At 50.5% G+C, this 14442-nt stretch overlaps 1 protein-coding gene across 5 annotated transcripts in view; it reads left to right on the forward strand.

Annotated features, from left to right (window-relative positions):
- The window catches only part of PPFIBP2 (PPFIA binding protein 2), a 131911-nt gene that overhangs the window by 54718 nt on the left and 62751 nt on the right, over positions 1-14442 (forward strand). The window contains exon 1 of one of the 5 annotated variants that reach the window (XM_036325270.1): positions 5567-5816. The exons of the other annotated variants lie outside the window; for them this stretch is intronic. Coding sequence (XP_036181163.1) covers positions 5769-5816 — 48 coding nt within the window. The 5' untranslated portion in view covers positions 5567-5768. Of the gene's footprint in view, positions 1-5566; positions 5817-14442 lie in introns of those variants that run through there. 5 annotated transcript variants of the gene reach the window in all.

Consider the following 14442-nt stretch of genomic DNA (forward strand, 5'->3'; position numbering starts at 1 on the left):
CTCCTTCTCCACCCAGGGCCTGGGACAAAAGATGGGCCAGGATATATGCATATTGAACATTTTTATTTTGCAAATTTAGTCAAAAGTTTCATAGGAAACCCTTTTTATCTTAAAAGAGAGAAGGAGAAATTTGGTGCTTATTTTTCAAGAATAAAAAAAAAGCAGAGGCTACGGTGAGCCCGTTTCCAGTCTGTGTTTCTTGCCCTCCACCTATGACAGGTGTGGACTTGAGTGAGAGCTCAGAAAGTCTAAGTGTCAGCTCTTTCTTTCCTCAGTGCTTGGCTCCCAGGGAATGGGAGCTCTGGGTGGGTGGGGCTGGTATGCCTGTGGGTGGGGTTCTTCGTGCCTGTGCAGTACTGGAAGAAGCCACTAGGTGGGAGTCAGGGACAAATTCTGGAAAGTGTAAATCCCAAGGAAGAAGGTATGGATGGACTTGGTTCAAGAAAAACACCTTTTTTTTCCCCCCGATTGGAAAGATGGCACCTCATTCGTGAAGCTGGTGAACACTGCACCTGGGTCAGCTGGCAAAGGTAGTTCTTTCCCATTTTCCTTGGACAAAGGACAGGCCTGGGAGGCCCCCGCTGTTTGTGGTTGGGGAGAGGACACAGGAGAGCTGAGGGCTGAGGGCTGGTCCTGGGAGCTTTGACCTGACCTTCCATTGTCAAGGGCAACAAGGCCTGTTCACACCTCTTAATTTCAGTGCCTCTTGCTGGGGCACAATTAGGCTGGCTCTCTCCTTTCAGAAGGCACTTCCTGACCCCACAGCTGCCAGACCTTGCCCTGGAGCAGCCTCTAATATTGGGGGGGATTTTGAATACACTTTTCCTGGCACAGCACCCCAGGTGGGGGGCCTTTGGCCACTGCTAATTTAGCAGTTTTATTTTTCGTGAACTTTGGCTCCCACCTCCCCCCTCCCCACCCTTCCCCCCTATCCCCTTCTCCCGCAAAGTAATTTCTACCCTACTAAATTCTAGAGATCTGGCTCCTTTCAGGCCTGACTCGAGGAGACTATTTCAGCCCCTAAGAACCAATGTTTATAAATGACCAAGAATGTGCAAACACTGGTGAAAGAGCAAATAAATCCTTCCCCACGCAATTTCCTGCTTCAGACCCCAGGGGCCTGGTGGGGGATGTTGCCAGGTTAGCATAACTTGAGGTCTGAGCATGTAGACACTCAGCCCCGCAAGAAGAAGGCCAGCCAGAGTCACACACCTCAGGGTCTTCTGCCCTCTCAGGCACTGCTAGCAGGCAGACAGGCGGGCTCCGGGGAATTCCTGCTTCCAGGCAAACTCCTCGGTACCCTGTGTTTCCAGGAACTTTGAAAGGTTTTCCTACTCAGCTAAGATCCTGAGACCAGCAGTGTGCACACCACCTAAGAGCTTGGTAGTGATGCACGGTCTCAACCTATTGGGTTAGAATCTGAACTCTTACAAGAGCTCCCTCCAGCCCAGGCGGTTCATGGTAGGCAGGAAGCACTGTCCTGGCCCAGGGGTCTGCAGTCTATGGCCTGCCTTGGGCCCACTGCCTCGTCCTTACACCCCATGAGCTAAGAATGATTTTTACATGTTTGGGTGATTGAGAGAAATCCCAAGAAAAATATATTGTGATGTAAAAATGATATAAAATTCCATTTTCAGGGCCATGAATAAAATGTTACTGGGACACAGCCACGCTCATTGGCTTACTGCGTGTTGTCTGTGGCTGCTTTTGCACTGCAATTGGCAGTTGAGTGTGACAGAGACCATATGGCCCACAAAGTCCAACACATTTGCCATCTGGCTCTTTACAGGGAAACTGTGCCGACCCTTGTCCTGACCCACGTGCTGTGCACTCTGGGGACCTTGGGCTGCAGCGGCCAGGATGCTATTTTACAAGCAGGGCTTGACTGTCAGCCCAAAGGAGCAGGGTCCTGAGCTCGTCCCTGTCAACCTCCTCTTCTCCCCTCTGTGTTTCGGCAGGGCAGGCTCACTGTGCAGCACACCTGCTGAGAGACTTACCTGCATCCTGGCCCCTGTCACCAGGGCCCAGAGGACAAGGCTCAGGGCTGAGCTGGAGCTCAGGATTCAGGTGCTAGGTCAGCTGAATGGCCGGTGACCCACAAGACCCCTTTCAGTCCACGTTCTGCCTGATTAGATGCTGCTGACTCCTGGCAGCCAGCAGGAGGAGCAAAACCTCACAAACCCCACCCCCACTCATTCCCACACATACCTGGGATTCCCAGCTAGGTAGGTGGCTGTCCTGGGGCGCCCTCTAGGCCCTGAGGTGAGGAGGAGGGGAAGCTCCATGAGTGGTACCCAGGCTCCTGCCGGTTTTCGTCAGCTGGCGCCTCTTGTTTCAGGCAATAGTGAGTGGAGTCCGTGCCAGTGAGTGAATTGCTTTGGGGAAGGACCTGAGGGCTGTCAGGCTCACTGCAATGACCCCTATTTGTGTGCCTGTGTGGTTCCCAGAATTTCTCTCTTAGCAGATGGGTCCAGGGACTGAGACTCGACCTCGAAGAGGCAGCGCAATGGAAGCAGAAACCCCACCCCTCCTTCATAGGGACAGCCGAAACCTTTCTGAGTAACCACATCGGCCAAGTAAAGCCCAGGCTTCCAACCTTTTGGGAGTCATGGGTCATTTTCTGATGAAAACTTTATTTTCAGAGACATAATGATTTATACATACAAATACTAGTAGCCTTTCTGATCCCCAAAGCCCCTCTATGAACTGCTGTGAGGTGCCTAGGGTCGGGGGTGGGGGGAGGAGGTGGCCTTCTGAATGAGGTGGGGAGACCAGGGCTTGACTCCTTGGCACAATGATGGGGTCTCACCTGGGCCAGCTGCCACCTGGGGAATAGTGTGTGCAAAGGAGCCTGCTGCTCCTGCATCCACCACATCCCAGCCGCCAGCCACACACACACATGCCCTGCGCCTAGCTCTTTTGGAATGTTATTTTGTGGATTTTTGAGTTGAATTACAAAGAAATAAAATGTACTTTGGTGTTTTTTAAAAATAGGGAGCTGAGGTAAGAATTTCTCCTTGAGGATACCAAAAAAATACATCAGGAATTTAGCTGCAACTTGTCTGGATCCCTCCCTCTGCCCCACCCTCCCACCGCTCCTTTCCCAGTCTCCTCCCCACAGCCAGTTCATCACACAGGAGCTGAGCTAATAGATGAAACTGGCTGTGTCCTTTCCTCTTTGAGTCGAGCATCTTTAGTCTGGAACAGCAGACCTTGAGACTTGTTTTCTCCAAGTAGAACTTTAGTCTTTTCTTACCAGTCTTACCATTTGAGCCTCATTCTTTCATTCAAAACAAAAACAAAAACCATGTTCGTTCTTACCATGTAACAAGAATTGTGCTAGGCATGGAAGTCAGAGCAGCGAATCAGGGCTCAGACACATGTCCTCAGTCCGGTAAAGAGGGCAGATATATAAACTGTCAGCTGTGGGGCAGGTGGGAGTTGTTGCCACGATCACCTCTTTCCTCCGTCCCCTCTTTCCTCCTCTCATACCAAAACCTATGAGGAACACCAAGCCTCTCTCCAAGGGGCCAGGGGCTGGGACCGTGCCCCGCCGCTCTGTCTCGCCCCCAAATCAACTCCTAGACCTCTTCCTCCCCAGAGCCCCAGAAACACCTGTACCACATACCATGTGTCATTCCTTATTTTCCCAGGCAGGAAGTCAGTTTCATTTGCCTTGGATGCTGGGCAAATGTGTGAGGTCTTCATTTGACTTTCTTAGGCTTTTAGACAGAAAAAAAGTTAAGAAGGCCTGCCTAACACGGCCGGTGTTGCTCAGCAGTTGAGTATCAACCTATGAACCAGGAGGTCTCGGTTCCATTCCTGGTCTGGGCACGTGCCAGGTGGGACTTGATCCCCAGAGTGGAGCATACAGGAGGCCGCCAATCAGTGATTCTCTCTCATCACTGATGTTTCTCTCTCTCTCTCTCCCTCTCCCTTCCTCTCTGAAATAGAAAAATATATATTTTTAAGAAAGAAGGATTTCCTACCCCTGCAGCCTTAGAGATGGTCTTCATTAACACATCCTATCATGGTTTTGGGCAGGGAACCTCGCCTGGGTGGGGCCCGGGCTGAGCTCTGGAACTGGGCCAGAGGTGAGAAGGGAGGAGAGCCAGTGCATGGGCAGCAGAGCCTGCTTTTCCTTTCTGGCCTCGGCTCAGGGTGTGTCTGCAGGAATGTACTCCTCCCTTCGTGCCAGCTGCCGGCCAGAGCTCCCCTGCCTCCCTGTGATCTGTGGGCTGAGCTAGCCTCAGGGATCAGGCTGCAGGATACGTTTCTGCTTCTTCCCCAGGCCCTGCTTTCGGGCCCTGGTGAATGTTGATGCTGCTCTGAGGGACACCTCGACACCCAGAAAAGCCTTCTCCTCAGGCTGGGAGTCCTGGTGACTCGCAGGGCGCCACAGGCCCCTGCAGTCACAAGATGCCCGTCTGCAAGTCATTTGCACAGCAGAGCTCGGAGCCCTTTCATGTAACCGCAGTTCCCGCTGCCCCCACATCAAAGACCGCTTTCATAACCAGTCATAGGCAGAGGTTGCATGTCAAGGGCTGGGCAGGGAGGAAAGCTGTTGGAGGGGAGCTCTCCAAGGAGACCAGTGTGCAGTGGGGGCAGCGTCTGGGGAGTGTGGAGAGGCCCCTGGAAAGCCAGCATGTGACCTGCCCATAGGAAAACAGACGAAGCTCCCTGTCTGCCAGGGCGGCTGGCCTTCCTTCCCAGGCTCCTACCCAGAGCTCTCCTCTCCTCTCCTGGACTCACATGCCTGGGCCCTACCCTTCCTCCCACCCTGGCCTGTGAGGAAGCAAGTCACTGGCACCGACCAGTGAGGCAGGCCTGGGACTTGACAGAAGCTGTACCACGCCCCCCCCCGCCCCCCTCCCGCCCCCACAACCCCACCCCAACCTGGTTCAGAACTTGACCCCAGGGAGCCCAGCGGTGGCTGGCAGCAGCCGGGAGCCCAACTCCCCCAAGTGGCAGAGGGCTCTGAGGTTATAGCAGCTGGTCTCCAGGGGCCAGTGTCACCAGCGCCAACGACAGCGGACACCAGCAGGGCCGGGAACCCAGATGGGAGCTGGTTCCGAATCTGCTCTTTTTTGGAAACGATCGGCTTTCTTCGGGGCACAGCCAGGACAAGGGGCAGGCGTGGGCTTCGGGGTGGGGGTCAGCAGTGTGTGGGAACCAGCAGCTCCTCCAAGAGCAGCGCTTATTTATAGTCTTCTCCCGGGCCCCAAATAAACCCAGAGCAGCTGGGAGCCTGTGGGTAAATGCAGAGAGCGGCCGAGACAGGAAATCAGGGTCTCTCCATAATGAGTTCCAGCCACTGCAGAGAGGGGAAGCCAGACGAGGAATTTTCTTCAGGACTGTTTCCCTCTGGCAGGCTCTGGTATTATCACCAAAAGAATGTTTCCGTGTGTGTGTGTGTGTGTGTGTGTGTGTGTGTGTGTGTGTAACTCCTGTACGGTCTGTCTCTCCCCCTACCTTTGTGTTAGGTTTGAGCGCTCCGCGGGCTCTGCATCTCAGCGCTGGTGCCCGCGTGCGTCTGTGGGGGCGGCGGGGGAGGATCTGGAGCAGCCCGGCCTGGGCTGAGCCCTTGTGTATCTGAAACTGTTTAGGCAAAGGCTGGCGGACGCAGGCCAGGGATGTGGGGAAACTTGAACACAGCTTGACGTTCCCGAGGGGGAGGGGCAGAGACGAGAAGGAGGAGAAAACTTGGTCTCTGGCCAGAAAAAGGGTTTTTCAACCAAGGAGTCCAACTGCTGACATGGGTGCCCAGCATGGATGGGGACATTGATGTGTACAAGCACTTTGCGTGGCTGAAGAGGGTAAGTGAATGGCTGCTTTGTGTGGGTCTCCGTGGAGATGAGTGAGGGGAGAGACCCTATGGGGGCGGGGGCGGGGGGAGTTGTGTGTTGAGGGGGAAGGGATGTATCCTGCAAAGCTCTGTGTGGCCAAGTTCTTCATGAGAATCTAATTATAGACACCAGGGAGAAGCAGCCAGCTGTCTTTGTTTCTCCTGACATTCTGGTGAATGTGCCTCTGTCCCAAAGGCCAGAATGGAGTGAGGAAAGTTAGCTGCTTGAACCTTGGCACTCACACACGGTCGGAAGCTCCAAACACCGTGCCCAGAAGAGGTGTCCACCGCTTTTGCTTTTTGGTTTGAAGGCACCGACTGGAGGCTGCTGCCTTAGAATGCACTGAATTGGGAGGTTGTTAAGCTTCCTCTCAGCCCCGATGTTATCCAGCGTGGAGAGGAGTGAGCTGTCAGTGGAAAGCGGCGGTGTTTCCGGAGGCAGGCTCTCTGGGGAGTCCTCCGCTGAATGCTCTGGAGCCCCAGGGTTGGGCTGCCCGTTGTTCTTGCCCTTTGTTGAGGGGATGAGCGCGAGTGAGCAGTGCCAGCGAGGAATGAATGAACACTGGGTGCTGGAGAGCACCTGTACTCCCAGAACTCAGGCTCTTCCCTCGTTTGTGACCGCTTATAACTGGCTGAGATGGGTATCCGTGTATTTTCACGCTGAGGCGGAATGGTTTGCAGAGGCAGGAAGGGCAGAAGCAGCTGACAGATAAGAGATCTGATCTTATAACTGGGGAGGAGCCGGAGGGACGGGAAGTAACCAGCTCAGAAGGCCCCGACCCAAACGCCCAAACGCTGTGCCTGCTGGCTTTTGCGTGCCCCCTCCGCATCGCTCACTTAGCAAATATTTGAGGTCCGGGTACTGGGAGTCCAGGGGTGAGCAAAGTAGAACCAGTGTCTGCCCTGGGGGATCTTCCTCTAGCGCAGGAGAGGGAGGGTAAGCAGTCCCCGTCAACAGACCCCAATTGCTAATTGATCAGTGTGGTGAGGAGGAGCAGGAGGCCCAGGAGGGCTACTGGAGATGGAGCAGGAGCCTTCAGGGAGTCCTCTTTAAGGAAGTAACACTCACTGAAACCTGAGAGAGAAGTAGGAGTGCGTCAGGTGAAAAACAGGACGAAGAACATTCCATGCAAAGGGCATAGCATGTGCAAATGTCAGAAGGCAAGAGAGAGTCAGGCGGGTTTCTCGTGTGCGAGAAAGCCAGTGTGGCTGAGCTCGGTGACCGTGGGGAGAGGCAGGCGGATACCAGATCACACAGGACAGCGCAGGCCGCCGTGAGGGCTGTGGCCGGGCGGTTTGTGTAAAGGGACTTGTCGCAGAGATGTGACACGGGATACACTGGGGGATCCAGTTTGTATTTTAAGAAAATGACTCTAGCTGTGATGTGGTGTATGGTAAGCAGTGTTGCGAAAAGGGAGGCAGCTGAATGAAATTAGAGAGCCCGTGGGCTTGCCGTTATCAACCAGCACAAACCCCTCATTTAACCAAGCCCAAGAGAGGCCGGACCTCATGGCTAGGAGTGTTACAGCTATTAGTGGTGGTGCAGCCTGATCTTGAACCCTGTTCGTTGCCTCCCCGTCCGGTTCTCCTTCCTCATCCCTTCTGCCAAATATTTAGAAAATTATTGGTTTAGAACCCAGCAGAAATCCTGTTGTGCTCAGTCCCTGCTCAGCTTTGCGACAGGGGCGTTGCAGGCACCAGAGAGCGTGCTGAAGAGACGTTCTGGCAAAGGTTTTCGTCCATCGTCTTAAGCAGGGGTCCTCAAACTACGGCCCACGGGCCACATGCAAATACAAATATTGTATTTGTTCCCGTTTTGTTTTTTTTACTTCAAAATAAGATATGTGCAGTGTGCATAGGAATTTGTTCATAGTTTGTTTGTTTTTTAAACTGTAGTCCGGCCCTCCAACGGTCTGAGGGACAGTGAACTGGCCCCCTGTTTAAAAAGTTTGAGGACCCCTGGTCTTAAGCATTTAAAAAGCCTCATTTGGGAGATCCTGGGTGGGGGTGGGGAATAGGTAGATAAGAAGTTCATTTCCTATCACGTAGCCATTATTTTCCTAAGCCCAAAATGAGGCTTTTTAACCAGGAGGCCTTCCAGCTATCATGGGCCTGGGATGGTTGGCGCCCTGTCCCACCCCCTGGGCAGATGTGACGCTGCACCTTGAGGAGACGGTCTGTCTGTGGAAGGACTGATTCTGGATGGGGTGTCCCCTAAGAATGCCCTTGCTGTCCTGAGACCAGGCTGTGAGCTCTGCCTCCATGTGTTGGACATATCTAATAGGCAGTATCATCAGAGTCTCTTTTGTTTTCTCCACCTTAGAACCTACTGCCAAGATTCTCCTTTTTAAAATCCCCCTTTTCTTCCTGGGGCCCAAGCACTTGCCCTCAGTCCGGAAGCCAGAGCCCAGGCTCTTCTGCTGGCCTGGCCTTTGAGACCTTTTACAGCCCAGCCTTCACTTACCTTTTTAGTTTCATCGTTTTGCATCCACTCTGGTGGGCTCCCAAGTATCCTCCCTCCCTTTTCCAGCTTGTCCCCTGTGCCCTCCTTCTCTTCATCCAACCCCCTCAAGACCCTCCCTTTCCATCAGCCCCTTGCTGACCTCATCCCCGTAGTGGATGCCTCCACGAGGGCAGGTCTCCAGTCCTTCCTGTCTGCCCAGCTCACCCACCCCTCCTCAGGCCAAGGTGGCTTGGAGAGCAGGTTTCTCTTAGCCCAGAGTTTTGAAGGTGGAAACACTGGCTCTTTCATTTTCCCATGCTGAGGGGGTGGCTCTAGAAGAAGAGGTGCCTGGATGAGGTGTGACCTGGTGAGCAGTCTAGCAGCCCTTGCCCTTTGACCAGACCAGGAGGGCAGTGCCTGGGAGCAAGACAGAGTCTTTGAATGTTGGGGCAATGAGGGAGATGCCTGTGGTCAGGGAGGCACAGAGCCTAGAGGGGAGGTATTTGCTCAGGAAAGAAACATTGTTCAGTGGCCTTGGAGTGGGGGGTGGATACTGTGCACCATTAGAGTAAAGAATATGCAATTTTGCCCTAGCTGGTTTGGCTCAGTGGATAGAGTATTGGCCGGTGGACTGAATGGTCCCAGGTCTGATTCTGGTCAAGGGCACATACCTCGGTTGCAGATTCAATCCCAGCTCTGGTTGGGGTGTGTGTGGGAGGCAACCAATCGATGTGTCTTTCTCACAGCGATGTGTCTCTCTCTATGTCTCTCCCCCTCCCTTCCATGCTCTGTAAAAATCAAAGTAAAAATATCCTTGGGTGAGGATTAACAAATTAACAAAATATATGGAGTTTTAAGAAAGGCCTGGATGGAATTTTGGTTTTGCCACACTCGTCAGGGATATCATCTTAGGTAGTTGGGATTTCTTCATCTATAGCATAAGGAAGATAAGTGCCTGCCACATACAGGTTTTGTGAGGCTCAAGTAAGATACTGTATGTAAAATGTTTAGCATAGTGCGATGAATATAGGAAACATGCAATGAAAGTTAACTGCTGCTGCCCGTTACCAGGCGGGGAGAATTGAAAGAGGAACCGATGGGACCAGTTTGGTTCTCTCCTAGCCGTGCAGCTTAGGCCATTCATTTCTTCAGTTCTCAGCCCTTTTTCACATTCCAGGTAAAGGTCTCAGACCAAAGCATGCTGAGAACCTACACAAGGCAGCTGCGACCTGGCCCTCTGAGTAACCACAGGGCTGTTGGCTCTGGCCAGCTGGGCTCTGGCTGCTGAGTGGAAGCTGACCAGAGCTGGTCCTCCAGCTCCTTCCCCAACAGACAGCCCAGGGCAATGTAATCTCCTGCCACAAGTATAGGGAGGGTCCTCTGCCCCTCAGCTGTTCCATTCCTGACTGACTCACCAGCAGCTCGCACCTGCCCTGCTTTGAGACGAGTGGCTCCAACCTCCATAGTCATGAAAGAGCCTCTAAAAGCAGCTCCAAGCAGGGCTCATTTTTCCAGGGATAGAAGGTCCAGGCAGTCCAAGAGGCACTGGACAGTTTACTTCTAATGCCTCAGGAGAGCTAAAACAGTCACAGCACAACCTCCACCCCAACCCCAGCCCCTGATGCTACCCTTCTGTCTCCAGACGTGTTGTTAATAACAGTGAGTCAGTGTGTCTATTGGAGTTGGTGAGATGAGGAAAGAGCCTCCTGTTGTTTCTCTCCACCTGGCTTTACGACCATCCCTTCCTCAAATAACCAGCTCACTTACAGATGCCACTTCTCCTACAGCCTAGTGCATCCACCCATGAGCAAGAGCCTTTAGCAAGAACTGAGCTTATCCAAGGCTATGACTTGGAAAAAGATTTTGATAAATAAGTGCATTACTCTCACTCCAGATATCCGCCCAGGATGACCAGTTAGGAGCCTCCATGTGCATCACACCAACTCCTTGGTTGGAGAGCTTATAGACAGACTGTCCTCAAGTTATCCTTTATTTTCAGTGTTAGTTCTGGAAACCCGAATGTGTTAGTTCTGGAAACCTGAAGGTGTTAGTTGTAGCTTCATGGATAGCCTATCAGTATTGGGAAGACTCTAAAGATGCCGTTCTCCCATTCTCCTGGGAAAGTTACTTTGTGGTTTTTAAGTCTTGATCATTCAAGTGGCAATTCCACTTAAAGCCTCTCCTGTCCTTGGAAGGTGTAATTGACTCATCTCTCCCTTCTGCCATTGCTGCTGGCTTAGGTACATCTCTAGGGCAGTTCTTGCCACATCGCCCTGAAAGACTACAGAGCTTTTTGATGGCAGGGATGAAAGCATTTGTTTGTCACTGAGTGTGGTGCCTTGTAGGTGTTCAGGAATATTGGAGCCATTCAATAAATAAATGAATAAAACACGATTATGTGAACATTGATCTAACCAAGCTATTTAATTTGCTTTATGAACTGTGCTTTGCTTTCCCATGAATGTGAGTAGGTAGATAGAAGACTCGGTTAATTCCTATTTTCTTTTCATTACCCGGAAAACGGAGATTTAGAAAGTTTAGAAACTTGATCCAACTGAAAAGAAGTAAGAAATGGTGGACCTTGAAAATGACTTCAGGTTTTCTCACTGCGCAGAATATAGTCAAACACTGCTGCAGTTTAAATATCTTACCCTTTGTTCTCCCTGCGTGATCTATAATAATAATCTGTTTTGTGTTGATATTTACTGCTGTGTTGCTGACAATTACCTAAAAGAGAAGGTGGGGTGCTTCATTGGACTGGAAAAAGTTTAGCTAAATCAGAAAGCAGGTCTAATTAAGCAAGTTTATTCTATATCTATAAAAGGCTAAGTTGACTCACACATGCACAATACATGTAAGACTCTTGCTGGCGCCAATCACACGTGTGTTTCTATTTGTCATTGTCGATCGTGAATTTGGTTGACTCTTCTGTTATAGAGAAAAGGTGAATAGTGATATTAAAATATTTCTTCAAATTAATTTCCTTTCAATGTGCACGAATCCATGCATCGGGCCACTAGTTTATATATAATTGAAACCAAGAGGCAAAGAGCATAAGAAGGTCAAGGTCAGAATAAGATGTCTCTTGTTGGACTCCTGGTGGCTAAAGATCTGATTGCACGTCATTCACACTATATTTGGAAGAAACTTTTTTTTTTTTATTGCTTAAAGTATTACAAAGGGTATTACATATGTGTCCATTTTATCCCCCCGCCCTAGACAGTCCCCTAGCCTCCCCTATCCCCCAATGTCTTATGTCCACTGGTTATGCTTATATGCATGCATACAAGTCCTTTAGTTGAAGAAACTTTTAAAACTGTGTCAAAGATAGTACATTGGCTTGATTATTCTTCACCTAGAAAAAATGGAACTGGTCTGGGAACTGTTGGTTTTGTAACAACTGCTAGATAGCTCTTAAGTCCTTAACCAGAGTGTCCAGGGGAGGTTTTCCTATTTACAGGCACCTGTCTACACTCATAGTGCCTGGTTCCTTTGGTGATGGGTAACCTGAGCCATTTAATGGGAATTGACTGTAGCTGCGATGACCCACTTTTCTCATTTTTTGTGGTTTTTTTTTTTTGGTTCCCTTATTTTTAAGGTGTACATTTTTCAAGTTCCCAAATGTGAATAGTGCCCTGGACATGTCCCCTGTGCCCAGCAATCGTGGCTTACTTGAAATTGGTTTTCTGAATTTGATTAGATCCCTTTGAACAGACAGCCTGAAATACTGCATATTTTTGTTATTGTTTCCTCATTCAGCTAAAAACACATGCCATCTATGTATTTAGTGACTAAAAAAGGGAAAACCATCCCTAGACTTATCCAGGGCCAAGGCTTACCCAGTGTGTTGTGTCCAAAATCTCAGCATATTTTCGGGCAAGGAGGCATCATGTAATTTAAAATGATCTGACTGGTTGGGACAGCATACATAGTGAGACCAGGATCCTGAGGGAACTGGAATCTATAGCTTATTAGAAGCACTAAGGGAAGTGAGTCTTCACCTGGTGAAGACTGTAGGCTTTGATATCAGAAAAAAGGAGAGCAGGTGTATTTTTGAGGATCCCATGGCTGAAGCGCTGAGAAGCAGCTGTGGCTCTGAATGACGACACAGATGTTGAGAGCTGCCACACTGGGGAGCTGACTGCTTTGGATATCCCCCGCACTGCACCTTACATACCAGATGACACCCTCATGTGAACCCTTGTCTGCCCCACTTGACCGCTCTTGAGCCAGCTCTTCGCCCAGGGTCAGCGAAGTACAGTGCTGGTAGCACGTCTCCGATCTCCGGGACCTGTCCGTCAAGGAATGCTGCAGCATTGCCCTCGCCCAGCATCTCTGAGAGCAAGAGCGTACAGAGCATTCATGCAGGGCATGCTCTCCTGACAGAGGCCAGCCAGGCTGTGACAGAGTCCTGCTGGTGGGGATCGGATGGCCCCCAGCCATAGCATCAGGCACACATCCCACCCAGAACTCTGCAGAGACCCGACATGGCTCTCCCTTGGCCAAGCGCCGTAGAGGAGCCAGGTCAGGAGCGAGCAAGTGTCGTGGAATCTGACCATCCATGCGGGCCCAAGGGCGATGCCTCGGAGGAGGCTGCCCTGGGCAATTTGGCTGGAAAGCATGTTTAACCTAAATTTGACCTGACTTCTGGATTGTAACAAATAGTAATTCCAGTTTTACGATGGTTCCTTACTAGCTATTGGTAGTCTCACTGTGCTCATTCTAAACATGCATGTAGCACACAGTACTTAGAGTATGTCGTAAAATTCTTGTAAAGAGGGAAAAATGTGGCCATTGTAGGTATGACTCAAAACACAGGCATCTGGTCAGGGACAGTGGACACGCCCTCAGTCCTCAGCTGCTTGCGCCACAGGCACAGTTCCAGTGCTCTCAGCCAGCGGTGGTGCTGTGCTGTCACTCAGGCCGCCTTTTGCCTTCTCCAGCCCGAAAGCATTTTGGTTGTTGTTCCCTTGGGTTGTTTGTGCAGACTTTTACAGATACGTCCTAGGCATCCTGATCAGAAACGTTGCCTTGTTTTGTCCTCTTGCACAAAAAGAGCTAATTAAAACTGTCAGCACAAGGGATGAACTGTTTCTAACTCTACTTTGGTCTTTTTGGCTCAAACAAAGGCAATTTAATGATTTCCGTATTTCCACAATCATTCCGAAACTGTTTATGCTACACAGAGGAAATATTAGGGCATCCTGCTGTAAAGAGCATGCTGCACTTTCATTCCCACGAGTTTTTGTGTGTAATGATCTAACGGAACCTCTATGTCGCCCTGTGAGGTATAATGTTCTCTATTTGAAGGATGGGGCATCTGAGATGAGGTGACCTTCCTGAGGTTACACATGGTTAGAGCCATTTCTTGCTGCCCTTGTTCTGCAGAGAAGGCTTAACCCCCGACTTCTCCAGTTCCCTCAACCCCCAGTTGATGCCGAGGGGCCTGTTGCATCTTGTATCATTCCCTGTCTTTACTTTGTCATTTCCATGTCTTGTTCTACGTGGGAAATAAGAATGGAGGCCAACAGGTGGTGGATAGGAAGCCATCCATTCCACACACAAAGGAGACTGGGTGCCTTTTTTATCCCAGTACATCCCACACAGACACACCCTGTGCCACAAAGTAGATCCCCTTTGGCCCTTGATGATAATCCTGGTTTTTAACTACCGTTGGCTCAATGCCATCTTCAAAATTGCCAGTTCAAGCAAATTAGGCAACAGTGGGCAGAATTCCTTTGTAATTTATGTCCCAATAGTAGGAATCCTTTCTTGTATGTCTGTTGCCAAAGGAGTACATTTCAGTCAGTTGATCGGTCTCCCTTTGAGATCAATGCATTAGCCTGGACTTTTGGTTGCAAGTAACAGAAACTCTGCTTGGACCAGTACAGGCCAAGAAGGGACTAACAGGAAGGGTAGGGCCATATCTCTGCCTTTAGACAGTGTGAACCAGGGATGAGAATGCCACCATCCTCTATCTTTTCTTGACTTTCATTTGTTTTTCTGCATGATGGCTTCATAGCTGGCTCCTTCTGCAAACCAGCTGCCTCCACATGGAGGGGACATGGTTACTGATAACCTCAGAACCTTCTGGCACCGCTCACTACCGTTTTCTGTTCCCATGTTTAAAAATTCAGAGGGAAGATTCCAACCA

This window comes from Myotis myotis, unplaced genomic scaffold (assembly GCF_014108235.1).
Source record: "Myotis myotis isolate mMyoMyo1 unplaced genomic scaffold, mMyoMyo1.p scaffold_m19_p_10, whole genome shotgun sequence".
Classification (NCBI taxonomy): Eukaryota; Metazoa; Chordata; class Mammalia; order Chiroptera; family Vespertilionidae; genus Myotis; species Myotis myotis.